This window comes from Arabidopsis thaliana, chromosome 5, assembly GCF_000001735.4.
Source record: "Arabidopsis thaliana chromosome 5, partial sequence".
NCBI classification, from domain to species: domain Eukaryota; kingdom Viridiplantae; phylum Streptophyta; class Magnoliopsida; order Brassicales; family Brassicaceae; genus Arabidopsis; species Arabidopsis thaliana.
In genome coordinates this window covers 22,713,200-22,731,561 of record NC_003076.8, presented here as the reverse complement: position 1 = coordinate 22,731,561, position 18,362 = coordinate 22,713,200, and the positions used below count along the sequence as shown (strand labels likewise).

General features: G+C 36.0%; 7 protein-coding genes across 8 annotated transcripts; 1 reads left to right on the top strand and 6 right to left on the bottom strand.

Annotated features, from left to right (window-relative positions):
- Positions 1-246: 246 nt before the first annotated feature.
- Positions 247-2,547, bottom strand: UBC30 (ubiquitin-conjugating enzyme 30). 2 transcript variants are annotated; one of them, NM_180867.3, is made up of 5 exons: positions 2,319-2,547; positions 1,737-1,829; positions 1,438-1,565; positions 1,194-1,298; positions 247-741 (listed from the first exon to the last, which is right to left on the bottom strand). In NM_180867.3, the coding sequence occupies exons 2-5, from the start codon at positions 1,804-1,806 to the stop codon at positions 598-600; spliced, it is 447 nt and encodes a 148-aa protein (NP_851198.1). In that variant the 5' UTR covers positions 1,807-1,829; positions 2,319-2,547; the 3' UTR covers positions 247-597. The 2 variants fall into 2 exon arrangements, with proteins under 2 accessions (NP_851198.1, NP_001318808.1); NM_001345178.1 differs by having other exon boundaries at positions 375-741; positions 930-1,298; positions 1,737-1,822; positions 2,319-2,380.
- Positions 2,548-3,088: 541 nt separating this feature from the next.
- AT5G56140 (RNA-binding KH domain-containing protein) lies at positions 3,089-6,324 on the bottom strand. The gene is made up of 7 exons (NM_124996.4): positions 5,910-6,324; positions 5,310-5,395; positions 4,807-4,952; positions 4,281-4,394; positions 4,088-4,204; positions 3,862-4,005; positions 3,089-3,779 (listed from the first exon to the last, which is right to left on the bottom strand). The coding sequence occupies exons 1-7, from the start codon at positions 6,098-6,100 to the stop codon at positions 3,630-3,632; spliced, it is 948 nt and encodes a 315-aa protein (NP_200425.1). The 5' UTR covers positions 6,101-6,324; the 3' UTR covers positions 3,089-3,629.
- Positions 6,325-6,462: 138 nt separating this feature from the next.
- TEX1 (Transducin/WD40 repeat-like superfamily protein) lies at positions 6,463-9,080 on the top strand. Its single transcript, NM_124995.5, has 11 exons — positions 6,463-6,562; positions 6,659-6,754; positions 6,929-7,058; positions 7,371-7,462; positions 7,573-7,641; positions 7,827-7,884; positions 8,001-8,100; positions 8,193-8,279; positions 8,364-8,442; positions 8,538-8,673; positions 8,773-9,080. Exons 1-11 carry the CDS (start codon positions 6,497-6,499, stop codon positions 8,805-8,807), a joined length of 948 nt encoding a protein of 315 aa, NP_200424.1. The 5' UTR covers positions 6,463-6,496; the 3' UTR covers positions 8,808-9,080.
- On the bottom strand, positions 8,949-10,189 carry AT5G56120 (RNA polymerase II elongation factor). The gene is made up of 2 exons (NM_124994.4): positions 9,341-10,189; positions 8,949-9,264 (listed from the first exon to the last, which is right to left on the bottom strand). Exon 1 carries the CDS (start codon positions 10,077-10,079, stop codon positions 9,369-9,371), a length of 711 nt encoding a protein of 236 aa, NP_200423.2. The 5' UTR covers positions 10,080-10,189; the 3' UTR covers positions 8,949-9,264; positions 9,341-9,368.
- A 708-nt stretch (positions 10,190-10,897) lies between these two features.
- Positions 10,898-12,371, bottom strand: MYB80 (myb domain protein 103; the record flags this gene model as incomplete). Its single annotated transcript, NM_124993.1, has 3 exons — positions 10,898-11,597; positions 12,011-12,140; positions 12,239-12,371. 3 exons carry the CDS (start codon positions 12,369-12,371, stop codon positions 10,898-10,900), a joined length of 963 nt encoding a protein of 320 aa, NP_200422.1.
- Positions 12,372-13,712: 1,341 nt separating this feature from the next.
- On the bottom strand, positions 13,713-14,645 carry AT5G56100 (glycine-rich protein / oleosin). Its single transcript, NM_124992.4, has one exon. The coding sequence runs from the start codon at positions 14,439-14,441 to the stop codon at positions 13,989-13,991; it is 453 nt and encodes a 150-aa protein (NP_200421.1). The 5' UTR covers positions 14,442-14,645; the 3' UTR covers positions 13,713-13,988.
- COX15 (cytochrome c oxidase 15) lies at positions 14,565-17,091 on the bottom strand. The gene is made up of 7 exons (NM_124991.4): positions 16,746-17,091; positions 16,303-16,601; positions 15,962-16,187; positions 15,624-15,869; positions 15,420-15,530; positions 15,213-15,344; positions 14,565-15,133 (listed from the first exon to the last, which is right to left on the bottom strand). The coding sequence occupies exons 1-7, from the start codon at positions 16,926-16,928 to the stop codon at positions 14,957-14,959; spliced, it is 1,374 nt and encodes a 457-aa protein (NP_200420.1). The 5' UTR covers positions 16,929-17,091; the 3' UTR covers positions 14,565-14,956.
- Positions 17,092-18,362: the final 1,271 nt, after the last annotated feature.

Genomic DNA, 18,362 nt, shown 5'->3' with positions numbered 1-18,362 from the left:
GAATTCATTTTTTTATTTAACAGCTATATACATTATGTATCTTTGTCAGCTATGAAAAAGACCGAATAAGTAGCTAAATTCGTAAACCAGTTAAATATAACTTGTTCCAAACCCAATTTGAAATTTTCAAATAAAAAAGAAAGAGAAAACCGTACAAATGGATCAAGTCAATAGTCATATTCAGTTGTTATTCTATTCTCAAGACTTTTATAGTAGTTTGCCAATAGGAATCTAACACCGTATAAACTTGTCACGATCACCAAAATGTGTTGGTCCAACTCCAATCTAATTTCACAATCACTATTATGCGCAAATGTTTTATTATCTGCAAACTTATGTGATATTCTTCTACACTACTAGCAAGGGACTCATCATGATAGCGGATTATTGGCTTAAAAGCATTTGCAAGATCTCAATGTTTCAAATAAGGCATAAAGCTCATGTACACACCCAACACACAGCTTCAAGATATAATTAAAAAAAAAAAACTAATAAGCAAAAGTAGCCAAAGTAAAAGCCAAACTGAGTTTTTTTCTTTCTTTCTTATTTCTCCTGTTTAATACGCAATGTACTGGTGGTGGGTATTATTGCTTGTTATCATCCCATTGCATACTTCTGAGTCCAGGATTGAGCTGTGGACTCGTACTTGACTCGGTCTGTCTTGTAGATGTGCGCTATTTCAGGAACCAAAGGATCGTCAGGGTTTGGATCCGTCAGCAATGAGCATATCGACAGAAGAACCTGCGGAAATTGCACCACCAACTTTAGTTCTTCAGCTTATATGCAAATAAAAGATTATCATTGTCTCGCTAATGAGAGTCATTAAACAAATTAAATCTAGATAACATGTCATCAACAGCGATAATGAAGGCCTTTAAACATTATAACATAATGTAACACTCCTATTAAAAGAGATAACTAGAATTTACTTGACTAATCCATATCACAGCATTTAGACAAGGGTACAAATAACAGAGCTCAATCTTTTATGATAATGGCCTTGACTATATCCAAGGGATTGCGATGTTGTTTGTTCATAAAACCAATGTAAAGAGAGGTTGGTCAAAGAAGATAATCACATCAGAGAACGAACTAAGACATGACCATTTAACTAAGACATGGTCACAAGAAGGTGTGGTGGAAAATAGACTAATGCTATACTAAAAAGTAAGGAAGTGAAACAATTTGATCACCTTGGATACGGTAAGTGCAGGGCTCCACTGCTCTTTCAGAATGTCAAGACAGATACTTCCATTACTGTTGATGTTTGGGTGATAAACCTTGGTCCGGAAGGCAACCTGCATCATAAACAATGAAGGTTTATTGCCACAAAAAGCCTACTTGATTGAACACTCTCTCTAAATCATAATGGTGTGGATGAACAAATTCATTAAGCTACACAAATAAACATAACAAAAAACAAAAAACTTCTGTTACCTTTGGTGGCTTGAAAGGGTAATCTGGTGGGAAGTGAATGGTAACAAGAAACACACCTCCGGCAAACGGGCTATCTGCTGGACCCATGATAGTTGCTTGCCATTGGAACATATCATCTCCCGTAGGACCTAATAACATCACCAATTCATTAAAATCTAAATAGCTCATAATGTATCTTAAGGACAAAAAAAAAAACATTCTCCTAAAACTGATTCTGAGGTTAATGCTACATCATCTACTGAATCTATCAAAGTGGTTCTTTAAATTTCACAGTAGATATCATAGATTAAAACACTCACCTGCACTGCAGGACACAGGAGGATCTCTTTGCAAGTCCCTAAGCTCTTTGTTAATTCTTTTCGACGCCATTGAATAGTCCTAGCTTCTGCTAGCTAGGAACAAAATCAAATCAAAAAAATTACTATACTGCTACAAGTACAGATGCAAAAGCAGTACACAGCAAAAACCAGTTAACATATGGAGCAAGAACATAGCTATCCTAAAAGGAAAGACTTTATGCAAATCAGCTTTGATAATTAGCCTAAGATACACCTCCTGAAGAAATCAACCAGAAAAATCTCGAAATCAAACACTCAAGCCCAAGAGACAATCCGATCAGAATTCGATCAAACAGAGAGAAAATCAACGAACAATTCAGAAACAGATCAAGCAATTACGCATCAGTTAAAGGTAAATCATCAGAAGTAGGTACGAGAATATTCTAGAACCAAGATAACAGAAAAAACACATGGATCGACGCAAGGAAACAAAACCGCGAGAGAATCAAACGACGAAGATCAAGAACTGGGAAACGAATAAACCCTAAGAGTAACGATGATTCAAATCGAAATCGAGATTTATCGGAGCTAATTTTGACCTACCTTTTGTTCGGTTTCTAGGGTTTTGGATTTGATGATCTTCGGAAATCTCAAGGGGTTGTTTTGAAGATGAAACTTGTTAGCATCGATACGGTTTATATAGATTCCTCTCTTTCGAGCGGTGAAGCTTTGCCACGTAGCGAGCTAGATTCTGTACTTATGGGCTATAATAAGGCCCAATCGTTTACTGACGGAGCCCATTGACTCTTTTGTCCATAATAAGAAACGTTATGCAAATTTGGAAAAAGAAAATAGAAGAAGGATTAAACAAGAAATTTTCAAAAAAGAAACAGGAAATCAAAAGAAAATGATATTTATTTCAGATTGCAAAGATTTGGTACCTTAAGGGGAAAAGGGAAAAGTGGAAAACTTATCACAATTTTTTTTGACATATGTTCCTTTTGTTCTTAAAAAACTTTCTTATATGAAAAGAAAAACACTTTCTTATATGCAAATAAAATCTATACATTACAAAAATTGTTATGCATTTGCATATTACTAATAAAGTAGTATTTGTGAATGGTAGATTTCATATGTAAGATGTTACTCTTACCAAATTCGATAGGATTTTAAAATTATCTTTTATATAAAGTACATAACAATTTTTGAATAGGCCTTTTTTGTAAAACAGTAAAGGAAAGCTACCTTGCATCACAAGAAACTAGGTTATAAGGGTCACAGGCCATTAAACCGATTGACATATGGGTATACTAACCGATTTACTTAAATATATAGATCTGTTTAAAGTTTAATCAAGTAATCTTTCAATGTTGAAAACAGAGTTGACATGTAATAGAAAATGTCGACTTCCAGTAATAAAAATGTGAAAAATACTCGAGAACAGAACATTTGCTTTACATAATTCCACATATCATATTGAAACAAGCTTTACTTTGACGTTTATGTATCCAAAACATATTATGATTATTATCATTACCAATACCAGACACAAACCATCATCATGATTTAATGTTTTCTTTTTGCTAAAACAACAAATAAACAAAAAACTTAAAAGAAAACTGTTGGAACCCAACTTTCCAGACATAAAAACATAAACAAAAACAAAATCAAAGTCTCGGAGAGAGACAGAGACTCATCAGCTCTTGTGTTTCCGTTGCAATTTTGTCATCTGATCTCTCTCCGGGACAATGATACATAGACTGACAAACACATTTCATAAATCATATATACAACATTTCTACCCCAAGGACAAGAGACAGTACCGTGTCGTCAAGAGTGGTATGGCCTTTTTGTGTCGACTTTTGGATCGGTTTCATATTGCTTTATGATCACAGCCAAACTGTTCGATGGTTTTTACCCTTCTCTTGTTTTGGCTCTCTTCATACCAAGGCTATTGTAAGGAGAAACAGAACCGGACATTGGAGATCCTTCTTCACGAAGAGTTCCATTGAGCAATGCTAGCTCGCGCAGCTGTTGTTTCTTGTACATATCATGGGTTTCCTCCTATAAAACAGAAACCGAGTGTGAAAACTTTGTAACAATAACTGGTTTAAAATCAAAGGGAGGGGGAGAGCTAAAAACAAACCATAGGAGTAAGAAGATCGTCAAGTATTTCCCGAGCTTGCATGAGCCGTGCATCGACTATTTCAATCGGTAATTCTGCTTCCACTAAGATATGAAGTGGTTCATTTAGGTGCTCGTATCCCGGTTTTCCTCTCATCATTTCCTCCTACAAGAAGAAATATATTAACACCTTGTACAAACATTGAAATGTAGATACAAATGAAGTTGTAAAGTTTAATAATAAATACCTTAATTGGATCTTTTATACTTCCTCTTCCTCTTATAAGAACACGGCAATCAGTACTTGCTTCAACTCGCTTCAGGGAGTTTCCTCTAGGACCCAGGAGGCGACCAACAAAATTGAACTGCCATATAGAAAATTAAGGAGTTACATTCCAACCAGGAAGTAGTATATCTCAGTGTAGAAATGAAAGTTCATACATTCGGATAATTGTCGACTGGAATATCGACCCTGATTGTACGCTTGGCGATGAGACCGGACGAACTACCAGGTGAGTTAAGCCAATTTGGTCCCGGAGATGATGGAACAGATCTCTGCAAATGATCAACCAACAAAATTAGAAGCAAGATCAACCTTTAAGCATAAGCACATGAATACTGCAACTTCTTGCCCTGGAACTTCATTCAATGAGAGTGGTCACTGTATCAAGGCATTTCAACCTGTAGCTGTTATATCCTAATAATATGCATACAGTGACCACAGATATATGAGAAAATTATAGCATTAATTTCAATCCTACTCGTGAGGATAGTGGAGTATCTAATTAGTGTTGATCTAAGGTATGAACATACAAACATTACGGATATGAAGTGTTAGCCTACCTGTCATGATAAACTAGGACTAAAAGCAGTCAAATATGTTATGTCAGTATTATAACTTAAGTCAATAAAACTTCTATTGCAGTAGTATGAATTAGAGAGTTATGTTAATGGTTAGTAGTCATACTTCTGATGGAAACTGGGAGGCCCATCCATTCATGTCAGCTCTTGCATTCTGAAATATCCCTCCAGAAGCCAGAGGGCTAGGGTGGTCAAGCCCACTCTGACTTAAAACTGTAGCATTCTCCAACAGTGTGGTTACACGCAAAATTTCTGTTCCAAAAATGTCAATTTGCAAGAGTAAGACGCACCAGTTAGAATTAGTCAACAAATCAGTCACCAAGACACCAATGAATGGAGAGACAGCATAGTTAATTGAGTTAGCTTAAAATATATTTTTGCTCTCACTCTAGTTAAATACACTCTGGTTAAATAGAATGAAGTCAGTATAAGAAATATAGAATTAGTCATTTCGTGATCTACTTCTAATAGCTAACAATTAGGTCTCTCTTAGCAGTACTGTTTAAGAGTTTATCAACTGTATTATAGCTTCATGAATCTGAAGCAAAGAATGAAGTATTATGTGAGATGAAAATACAAATAATAAACAACAAAAACAGTAATGCTCACCTTGGTTTAGTAGCCGAAATGCATGTGGAAGCACAGGCAGGAATGGAGTAAGCTTATGACGCTCTGCAAGTAACTCTGAAAGATACCTGCCAAAACAGAAATTGTGCAGAGTATCCAAATTAGTAAAAAAGCCTCAAAGACACATCAAACTTACAAACAGATACACTCAAATTCACTCTAAATCGATACAACCAGATTCAAATTTCCATTCTTTTGTGAAGTGGATCTAGTCAATCTTCCAAAAATCGTATTTTTTTTAACAGTTTCATCAGCCAAGAACAGAAATCAACAATAACAGAAACGAACACAACCAATGAAATGATCCTCACACACTAAAGACTTATGCTTTACAAAAAATGAACTGGATTGAGACAAATCTGAAATAGACTGAGCTAGTTCCGAAACATAGATCCTAATATAATCAAAAGAAAACAAAAAAGACAAAAATCCAGATTCGAGATACACTATTAAGATCTAAAAATCAAAATCAGCAAAGCAAAGATCAACATACTTCATCAGATACATCAGCTAATTATAAAAGATCACCAAACAATAAAAAACAAAAATATAAAAGAAGATGAAAAACTAAGATTCGATTACTTCTCTTGCTCAACGAAGACAGAAGACTGTGATCGGAGACCACCGGAGTAATTAGGAGACTGAGGAGCAGAAGGAGGCACCGAAAGAGACGACGAATACGTCATAAACCTCCCTCCGCCGCCACCACCAATACCACCACCACTTCCTCCTCCTCCACCACCACCACCACCAAGCGACGACATCATCATCATCTCGAAGACAACAGAATCAGAGTAAATCTGTCGGAGATTAGAAGAAGAAGAAGAAGCGGCGGAGGCAGAACCAAAGCTGTTGTTGTCTCTCTATAACGTCGGTGGATTTAAGAGGTCATTTTATAGAGACTGTGAAATGATTACTTGTTGTTTGCTTAGCTGTTTTTTTTTTCACCTTTTTTCTTTGTTTCATATTTTACCCAATTTTACCGCTCTTCTTGTTAGTTTCTCTCTGAAGACTCTTAACCATCTAGAAGGTTTTTTACATCCGGTTTACTAAAATTCGATTCGGTTTATCTATACCGGAATGACTAAACGCTGCGTTTCAGGAAGCGAAGCTCTGATATTCAGTAGGCCGCGAAGGAAGGTTGAAGAAGAAGAGTTGAGAATTAAAAAATGGAGGAGACGACGATTCCTTTCAAGAGCTTACATAGCAGAGAATATCAAGGTCATAAGAAGAAGGTTTTTTTTTTCTATCTCCAGTCTAATTTTCTGTACTCAATAAAACTTGCGAAACCCTAGTTTTTTGCTGAATCTGGGGGAATTTTTGGATTGAAGGTACATTCAGTAGCTTGGAATTCGAATGGAACAAAGCTTGCTTCGGGTTCTGTTGATCAAACGGCTCGCATTTGGAATATCGAACCACACGGTCATGTAATTTCTTTACCTTTTTGAGCTATGGGAACTTCTATGTGTTTTTGATGATGATGAATACATATGGAGAAGTATTGTAGATTGAGTTAAAACTCGATTATTATCTTTGTCATTGTTACTTTTTGAGTTATGTAGTTTTTGTAATTTGGTTGTTTGTGTGGTGTGTGGATACAGAGCAAGGCTAAGGACCTTGAGCTAAAGGGTCATACTGATAGTGTGGATCAGCTATGTTGGGATCCCAAACATTCAGATCTTGTTGCTACTGCCTCTGGTGATAAAAGCGTTCGTCTTTGGGATGCTCGCAGTAAGTTATATTCTTTTAATCGTTTAGTTTTGCTCCTGAAATATGCCTGGAGCTTGGTTTAGAAATCTGTATATTTTCTAATGGATTAGCTATGTGTCATTCACAAATATTTCTCGCAATCTTGGCCTTTGCTTTTGAGTCATATCGCGGAGACTATTGATTGATGAGGATCGGATCTAAGTTTCTTAGAATTATAAATTAGTTATTTAGCCAGATTCCATAAGAGAGGAATTTGATCAGGTTTTTGATATGTGGCTACTATTGTATGTTTTACTATCAATTGCTGAGATATGTCTTCTTCGAGTTCTACAGGTGGAAAATGCACACAGCAGGTAGAACTTAGTGGAGAGAATATAAACATCACCTACAAACCTGACGGGACACATGTAGCTGTTGGTAATAGGGTATTGTCTCGAGCCCCATATCTTTACACTTTCATTGTTCTTACTGTCTATGGATTACTTGATAGATCCCTTTTCATAGTCGTTGTCCTTTCTCTTACTGGCCAATGTAGGATGATGAGCTTACAATTCTGGATGTCCGTAAGTTTAAACCTCTACACAGGCGCAAATTCAATTATGAGGTAACGTAAGCTCAGACTCATGTTAATCTTTATTAATGGCTTTTTTTTTATAAGGCTCTTCCGTATCTCCTGTTTCAAGCTCATGCGGTTATATGTCACCTAAGTTCCTTGTTCATGTAATAATCGTCAAGTAATTTTCTGGTGCCGTATGGAATGTTCTCTTATCTTTTGTCTTCTTGTAACAGGTTAATGAGATTGCTTGGAACATGCCTGGAGATTTTTTCTTCTTGACTACTGGACTTGGTGAGGATTTTAAATTCTGTACTTTCCTGCACACGATTCCCTACCAAAGATTTCTTTGTTTTTGAACTTGAGAAAATGATCTTACTGAAAGTTACTTTGTATGTTGTCCTGCTCAGGCACTGTTGAAGTTCTTTCATATCCATCTCTTAAACCACTTGACACTCTCACAGCCCACACAGCCGGGTGTTATTGTATTGCAATTGATCCTAAAGGGAGGTAATATATATTTACATTTGTGGGCTGGCCTCTGAGACACGAATGATAATCTTTTTGCTTTTGCATCTAATTCTTCCTCTTTACCTTAACAGATATTTTGCTGTCGGGAGTGCGGATTCCTTAGTAAGCCTTTGGGATATCTCAGACATGCTTTGTTTGAGAACATTTACCAAACTTGAGTGAGTATCAACATGAATTTTCCATAGAGTAGAAAAAGGTTTAATTTCTGTTACATGTTAGTAATTTATAACTATTTCTCACAGGTGGCCAGTCAGAACAATAAGCTTCAACTATTCGGGAGAGTATATTGCTTCAGCCAGTGAAGATTTATTCATTGATATTGTAAGTGATTGCCCAGACTTAAACACTGCTAATTTCAATGTAGTTTCCTCAATATGAGATTAGTTCCTCGTATCTGACCACTAACTACCAAACAGGCTAATGTCCAAACCGGGCGGACGGTGCATCAGATTCCATGTCGGGCAGCCATGAACAGTGTTGAGTGGAATCCCAAATACAATTTACTTGCATATGCAGGTGATGACAAGAATCCCAAGTATAATACTGATGAAGGTACTACCGCGTATTAGTACTTCATTGTTAGCAACAACTCAAAACTCTAATATTGGTAGCAGAAAATGAACAATGACAACAACTTGGATCTCTTTGCAGGTGTTTTCCGGATATTTGGTTTTGAGAGCTCGTAGGAACAGAGCACTGAATCGGGAAACATGATACACAACTCCACTTGATTGTTCCTTGTTGAGTTAGAAAAAGTTTATGTGCCTAGTGTACCTAAATATGTATTGTCAGTATATCAAGTTGGAATAATCTTACAGTATCACTAAATACATTGAAAGTTTGCAGTTCTGAATCTGGCATTTTATTTATTGCAAAAATTTGTTACTATACAAGCAATGTTGTTTATTATTAACGAAGAATGAAATTAATAAGATCAAGATCAGAATTCTAATCCCGAATTACATCAATTTTCTACTATGTGTGAGTACTGCTAAAAGTTACAGGTTGTTCTTATTCCCTCCGGCGAATCTTCAGTCTGGGAGATTTGACAGCTACTCTCTCAAAGCTAGAACAGAGGCCAATGGTAAGATCGGACCAAAAGCATCATCCCCACAATGAAGGTTGAAGAAAGAATGCAGAGTCCTGAGAAAGAAAACACATTTATTACTGAGAGTCCAATTTTGGATTAAAGAACAAGAAGAGCACACGATTTGCTTACCGAACAAACAGTGAATAGGAAGAGTTTGTCAAAATCCGCAGAGGATGAACTTTGAGACCGGGAAGAACAACCCTGCAGAGCAAAGAAGAACAATAGTTATCAAATACTGAGAGAACCAAGTAACAGGTTTCCACTTGATCTCAACGCTTGAACTCTTCATCCTCTTCCCACTCATCGGCTCTTTCGACAAATCAAAGCTCGACCCTTTCATCCTCAACTCCAAAACACACCGTGTAAGCGTTCTATTATCATTCCTCTCCCTATTAACACCTCTGTAAACTTTCCAGAACACAAACAGCTTAGCTTGAACAAGAAACACCAGAACCAATGAAGTAGCTAATGACACTGCAGAAGGTATCCACCATTTCTTGCAAACCGCATTACTTTTCACCACGTCAGCATCATCAGAACAAGAAGAAGAGTAGACAAGTGTGAAGAAGAACCCATGGAAGACTAGGAAGAAACAACAAAGCTGAAAGATCTCTCTTTTGATTGACTCTAGTCTTGATTCTTTAAGAAGAACACGACGACAGAACAAATCTTCTTCTCTTTGCCATAACTTCAAAAGCAACAAATGTCCTGGACTCTCTGAGATTTCAGACAACGGATGCTGCTGAATCACTTTGAGTATTCCCATTCCCGGATTTGAGACCGCAACCAACTGTTGTTGTTGTTGTCTCTCTTTATGCTCTTCATCTACTGGAATCTCCACTACATGAGAATCTTTAGTTCCGGCCATAGAGAAAAAAAAGATTGAGACTTTATGAAGAAACAGAGATCGGAATAGGAAAGCAATTAGAGAGTAAGATGAAGATTGAAGATTTGAGTTCGTTGTGTTTTTTTAGTAAGAATTCCTTTTCTTTCACAAAATTTCAGGTATTTAAATTGTTGTTCTTTAACGGCTATATGTACAACGGTCGGATTGTTTTCTTTTTACGTTATGTTGTTACTGCTGCGATAACATAGTAAGAGACCTTTTCTCACTTTAACGGCTATATTTTCTCCTCCAAAACGCATATAGCCAATATTTGGGCCTTTAATGGGCCGAATGATATGCAATGTGCTTTATAGTTTAACTAGGCCCTATGATTCCATTTTTTTTCTTTTCTTTTCTAAAGTATATGATTCCATTGTTTGCTTTTGTTCCACCACAATTTATAACAAGTGATATATTTATGAATTTTTCTATTACTAAAATAATAGAATAAAGTAACAAATAAGATTCTGTTTTTAATTACTTTCAAAACACATACGCAAGTTATTGGAAATGACATTTTTGGGATTTTGTAGACTTCAACGCAGAAGCCAACATCAAAGGTTTGTAATTTTGTATGTCTGTTATCTATTTATTATACTCAAGATGAAAATAATAAAAACTCTTTATTTACATTTCTTCATTTATTAAAATGCTTTACAAAGCAAAACTTATTAATCTCTGTAAAAACAGAAAGCACCTAATTAATCATACCCAATGTTTAACTACCAATGTGATCGAAAATGAAAATCCAAACAATGAAATCTTAAAGAAAAAGGAAAAAACTTAGAACCAAATAAAAATCAAACCATATGATTGATGAGATCATCAGCTTGTAAATCCCACAAGACATTATCCACATTAAACACATGTTGATGATGATGATGGTTCCTCATCATCGTCATTCCATCTCCTCTTCCTCCTTCAGATCCAATCTCCTCTTGATCAACCACTTCTCCCTTCAGCTTCCTTCTCTCCTCCTCCTCCGCTGCCGCGGTTTCAGCTACCGCGGTACGTATTCCTCCGTGACCCCTCCAAGCTGCAACGGCAGGAGACGCTGATCCATCATTTCTTTCTTCATTCCCAAACGAAGACGAAGAGGATCCATATGAGAATCCATTACCCATGTCCCATAACTTCATTATCCCATTCCCATGGTCCAAACCATCCATCTTTATCTTACCAGCTTCATTATCAGCAATCTCGTGAAAGTTGTTTGGGTTAGGGTTATGGTTTGAAAAGTTGATTTGGTTTAGGTCAACACGTTTCTTGGTGAGCAAGTGAAGCATCTCGTCCTTGAAACAGCCGAGGGCAGCTTCGGCTAGGTGAGAAACCTGAGGAGGATTAAGTGTAGTGGTGATCTCTGCCATTAGATGCGAGAAAGGCTTGTGGGTCACCGGATCTATTCCCATTCCTGACAACTTCTTCTTCAGCTTCGTGTTCCAATAATTTTTCACATCGTTGTCTGTCCGACCAGGAAGTTGCGCCGCAATCAACGACCACCTGAACCATATATGTCAAAAGATTATTAAATGTTTCCCAAGAAAGATGTTAACTGTTGTTTCTCATGAAAAATCCCAGACTATTCATCAGCAATACATCATCAAACTCTATTTATGAGTCGAAAACAAATTTATAGAAAATTAAAAGTTCCCAAAAGTTTAAAACCCTATACTTAGATTTGGTATTATGGTATATAGAACAAAACTTATGTCTTATTCAGTTTCTTGTGTCCCAAGAAACTTGTCAAAAAACTCATAAAAACAATTCATCAGTAAGTCAGCATCAAAATTTCAAAAACTTAGTAAAGAAACCCGATATTTATGAGTCCATCTGTAATTTATACACCTAGATTAAATCTTTTCAAGAAAATCATAAAACCGTAGTTAATTAGATCTAGTGAGTAGTGATCATACCGGTTACCAAGAACAGAGTGAAACTTGACAATGATATGTTCTTCAGCCTCCGAGAACTGGCCATGTTTCAAATCCGGACGCAGATAGTTTGTCCATCGCAGCCTACAACTCTTCCCACATCTTTGCAACCCTATTAAAGACCAAATTTTGTCGATTCATTATATTACATTACAATGATCACTTGACTAAATAAAACATTAAAAAAAATATAGAGAAAATTTAAATTACCAGCATTCTTAGGGATGAGACGCCAATTACGAGTACCATGTTGAGCAATATAAGAAGCCAATTTGTTGTCTTCTTCAGGAGTCCATTGTCCTCTCTTCACATTCTCCTTTTCACAACATGGAATCCGACCCATTTCTTCTTTCTTTCTTTCTAGTTTTTATCTCTTGATCGATTTGATTACTCTTTACTTAATTTACTAACGAGAAAAAAGAAAATTTGGTTAAGAAATGAAAAAAACTTATATATATCAAAGATTGCCCCACCCAAAGAATTAAAACTGCCAAACTTTTGATTTTTGTACTTTCTTGTAATCAAGGCTTTTAAATTGCAAAAGAAGAAAGGAAATGTATGTATATATATAATAAAATTGATTTAACAAAAATGAAAACATAGTAAAAATTAGCATCAGATGTGCATGAATTGATTAAACTCTTTAAAGAATTCAACGCTACAGAGCGTGTGATTCCCTTAAGCCGGTAGGTCACCCACTCAACGCCTGGTCAACTCCTTTTACATTCAGATTATTCACCCATAAAATTATATTCTTCATATATTTACACTTAGATTATATAATTCTTCTGATATTCTCTATGCAAACTCCAACTTTTAAACATTTTGGGGATTGGTAGAACGACTTGGATAACAAACTAGCCTTTGGATTATGAAGTGAAATTGTACTCTTTTTTAATATAATTTGTGATCATATTGAAGTTATGACACGATTTTTTTTAAAAAGTTATGACAACTTTTTTTTCATTTTGTAAGGGAATGTATTCGTGAAGTACCGACAAGTACGGAGAATATTGCGAAAGCGTTCGTGTGCATTAGTGAGACTATGAGAGCATTCGTGAAAAGCACAGAATCTTGTAGAAGTACCTTTTTCGCGTACGAACTTGTACCTTTTGTTCTAAATCACGAAGGACCCTACTTGTGTCATCTTTTGTTGTAAACAAGTAGTGGTAAATCCACATTATTACAAACTTGAATATCGATCAAAATGTAAATATATAGTAATATTTATGGAATAGATATAGTAGTATACTTTTGAATTTGAAAATTAGATGAGAGACACTTATAAAATTCTTAGACTTCTAATTCAAAATCAATTGATAATTAATACATTATACTTTACAGACATATATGTATTTATCTTGTTAACATTGGAAAATTAGTTTCAGTTTCTCTGTAATAGTTATCTAAGGCTTTTTATTTTTTTTTGGCCATAGAAGCTCCTTGCCCCCAGCTTTGTAAATAACCTCTTTCCTTTTGGTAATATAATTCACATTTTATCAAAAAAAAAAAAAAAAAATTGGAAAACTATGTTTTCGATAATATGGATAATAATCCGGATAATGTGGATTTGGATAATTCAAACAATTCAGATAGACATGGTGATTGTACTTCGGATAATCCATCCCCCACAACTTGTGATTAATTTTATCTTTGAAAATTATTATATCAATTAAACTTAACAATCTGTTTTGACCTAAAGAAACTTACAATTTATTTATTCTATTATTTTTGGTTTTCATCTGTTTGCTATTTGTCTTGACTTGGGAAAAAACACAACTTGAAAAAAATGATATAGCATTACTAGATTTTCTTTGGATAGATATTACAAATTTTCACTCTCGAAAAAATCTACTTAATTTTGTTTTCTTATCATAGCCATGTCTCTGTTTTTTTTTGTTTCTTTATTCACCATCTTCTTGAAATTCCCATGAATCATGAGACTTTTTCCAAGTTTGAACTAAGAAGAAGAGTAATCCCGAGAAGAAGGAGAAGAAGTTGAATAACTATCCTCTGATTTGTCTCGCAAGTAACGACTCCGACCGTAACCTAATTCTCTCACCACCGACTCAACCATCCTCCCAGCCAGTCCGGTTTCAATACCAATCTCTCGGCCACAACATACCAAAGCGGCTATTCCCATCATCCACATGGCTGCAGCTACCCCAACACCAACCATAGCCGACACAAGAACCGCTACCGTTACCATAAAAGCTGGAGCAAATATCAGCAGCAATGGAGAAGCGATCAGAAACAGAGTCACCGTCGCCACAAAGCTGAAACTCATCAGACCAAAAAGCGGTCCTACCACTGCAACAGCTGCTACGGTTGCAGCCACAACCGAAGAACCGGTCGTTCTTTCTCCATCGGTTATGGCTATGTCTCTTCTTCTCCTTCCTCCAGGATTCTCCATAGTAGTAGTGTGAAGTTGAACAAAGAATTTTGTACCATGGCTATATAGAAAGGAAGATGGTAGGCTACTGACACGTGGATACCGATAAGCTACAGTATTACGACACGTGGATAGTCTTGTATATCCAAAACGCCAAAAAACTGTCTCGAAACATTATCCACAACCACAAGGCTTACGGATTTGAACCGGACTGAATTAACCGAATCGTATCTAAACTAAAACCGAACTAAAATTTACCACTGAACCAAATTGGTATAAGAAATTATTGACTCTAAAACTAGAATTATCCAATGATTTTCTATTGGCAATGAAACAAACAACACGAAGCTATCAATGAAAGTTATCAGAGTTCTGGGATTCATATGAAACTTTTGTTAATTGTTTTTGTACTTTATTTTTCGAACCATACAACATCATTGACACAAGATTCGATGAAAGCTTGCTAGTAGCATAGTGAGCCAAAGAATTGTTTTTTTAGTAAATAATGAAAAAGGAAAGATTTTGGTGAAGAGGGCTTAGCTGAAATTTGATTTAGCAACTTGTGGAAGAGATTTGAGAAGAGAAGGTGATGGCCTCCGAAGAGTGTGATTGAGAAGTAGCATCAAAGTGAGAAGTGTTAAAGCTCCTGCTTGGTGTGCACTTCCTAGTGAAACCGGAACATAACTCAGAAGCGTTGATACACCTAATGTCACCTGCAAAATACAAAAAGGGAAACCTTATCAATGGTTTTGATTTTAGGTTTCCATTAAAGTTTATGATGATTGATTTTACCTGAACAGCAGTCATTCCAACAGTACTTCCGATCAAAGCTTTAACAGCTGGATGTATGTCTAGCTTCCTTGTGAACCACCACATTGTTCCGATTGCGATTAATGTTGTGGTTGCCAGAAGGCGATGATCAAGCTGAAATTTAAGTAATTTTTCAGTCTTTTTGAGATTCTTGAAGCAAATTGAGAAAGCTTTGTGTCAATGGTGTACCTGAACAGTTGCTGTGTTCTCGAAAAAGTTGCGTAAAAGTGGTTTCATCTCAAATATATTATCTGGGATCCATGTGTCACCCATTTTGGGAAATGTGTTGAATGCACGACCCTAAAATTCACAAACAGAGAGATCAATATACTAAGCTTCCTTTCTGTAACTAATATAATAGAAGCTTAGATCCAACTTTGTTAGTTTACTTACAGCATCATTTCCAGCAACAAATGCTCCTGAAATTGCAGTGATACCAACAATCAAGCTTACTGGTAATGCAAGCTTCTTCACTTTAGCTGCTCCGCGAACCCAAGCCAGTGACTCAGCTGGTGGTTCAGGCATAACAACAGAGAGAGCGGTCCAGAAAAGTCCACAATAAATGGCAAAAGCTGAGGTCAGGTGAGCTGCAAGACGGTATGGGCTTACCCTCGGTTGAGAATACTCAGACGGTGGCTCCTACAAGACCAAACTGATTACTGGTTGGTTACACAATATTCAGCACATAACAACATCTAATAAGAGGATCTACCACACTTCCTAATGCTTACCTCTAAACCACTTTTAACCATCCACCAACCAATGAAACCTTGTCCAGCACCAAGCGCAAATAAACCAGAGAGCTGAACTCCAAGACGTAGAGTAATATACCCTTTACGCAGAAAATAAGAAAACGGCAAAGCAAACATGATTCCCAATCCTCTTCCCCACATTCGATGAGCATACTCCATCCAATATATGAACTTAAAATCTTCAAGGTTCATCCCTTTGTTCACACTACAAAACACCAAATCCCAAAACACAAACAGCATTTTCAAGATCAAGACTTCGTCCAAATACAGAAAACGCAAATGCAAGCAACAGCTTTAGCTACCAAAATCGAAACACTAACCGCTTATATTCAGGTGACTGCTTATATTTCTCAAACTCCTTAGCCCAAGCTTCATCTGACAGAGGAGGGAATTCACCAGTAAATTTCCAATCAGTCATCGATAAACCAGATCGAGTTAATCGGGTTACACCGCCAAGTACAACCATGCTGAAAACCCAAGCAGCCGAACCAAAAAGCCAAATTCCAACCCATTTCTGAGCTTGAGGTCCTCCAGTGACAAGAAGCTTCAAACCCTCTTTACTCTCTGAGCTTATCGACGCTACAGTTGACATCCTCCTAAACATTGAAGCATTTTGACCCTACACAAAACATAATCCTGATCAGAGCCCAATCTCAGGATCCTCTAAAAGTAACCAAAAATCTCAAGTTTAACATAACCCTGATCAAAAGTCTCAACCTTTAACGAAAAAGTATCAACCTTTTTGGGAAATTATTCACACTACCTTGAGCAGAGATCGCAAGCCATAGAAGGAGTTTCCAGCTAAAGGAGAAGACGAAGCAGAGGTTACAGAAGCAGCTGTAATGTTAGAAGTGAAAACTCGATGAGACGAAGTGGTGAATCCTCGAGCAATTCCATTAAACGCTTCTTTGTTCCTCTTCAGAGCCGATCCAACCGCCCGAAACATCTCTATCTCTCTAGGGTTTAAGCAAGGTTTTTGCGTTCAGGCGACAAAAAGTATGGCAAATCAAATCTCATTCTGCAACTTCGACCCGACCCGAATATTTCCGGGTTCGGGTTTTGCTGTGGTGGCTATATGGTAGACACTAACAATGTCCGGGTATAAAAACGACACGATGTGTTGAACGAAAACAGGAAACAACATACATCAATAGCAAAAAAACAATTAATTTTTTTTTTCCTTTAATTTTTTATGATAAAAAAAATAATTTTTTTTTTTTTTATCTGACTTACTTAATGATTTTTGGATGTTCAAACGATCTAAACTTTTATTTTAAAAGTCCGACATAATATGCAAGTACATATCTAAATACCTATCAAATTTTATTTATTATTAAAGGTTTTGTTTTAAGTTTTAACAAAAAAATCATAAAGGGTTTTGAGTTTTCGATTACCATACTAAATCTCCAGAAATTTTGATACCATATGAGTATATGACTACGTGGATCGTCGCACTCAAACTCAACATGACCATGATGTATACGCACTTAATTTAAAGGGTATAGCATTACCATATCTACTATAGATAATTAATAGATGCATTTTGACAAGAATATAAATCTTAGTAAAGTACGGTTAATATTCAAATCTGAAAACAGAACCGCTTCTTTCTTTTATAGGATCGTTTAACGTATGATGAGAGCTACGTAAAATTGGCCATTCATTTCATGCAAGAGGCATTATTGATATAAATTAATGTATGTGTAACATCAGTCTATTGCAAAACCTATATAGTAGTATGTTTTAATTCAGTTTGGTGCTTTAATAAAACAGATTTATTTTTTCCTTTTTATATGTAATTCAGAATTATTCAGTTCTAAAAAACATGTTTAGAATACAAACTTTGATTCGGATATTATAGCGAGTTCAATTAATTTACGTGTCTAACAATATTCTTCAAAAAACAAAAACAAAAACATGTCTGAATTGGATGAGTGACCCCAAAGGACTGAGATTTATTCCCAACAAAGCATTAGCATGTGATGAGTAGTGAATGGAATCTAAGATTTTTAAGTTTGATGACTGTTTAGAATTCAACAGTATATAATATAAAATTCAGATAGAACATTATTTTTTCGGGCTATCATCACCTACTTCATCTTTATTTCTTTTACATTAAAAAAAAAAAAAAAATATGATGCATTTTCGTGGCGACTTAAAAATGTTATGAGACATGCCTAAATTACCAACTCTAACTATACGTTATCTCGTATGATTGATACAATTAACAATTATTCACGACTACACGTATAATGACTAAATCGTAGTATTTTCCTTTAGATTCCATTCATGCATAACAGTGAGATTACGTAATGACAAGCATAAGCATACGCATACGCACACATCACTAATGGAATATTTACACTCGACGAGTAACGCT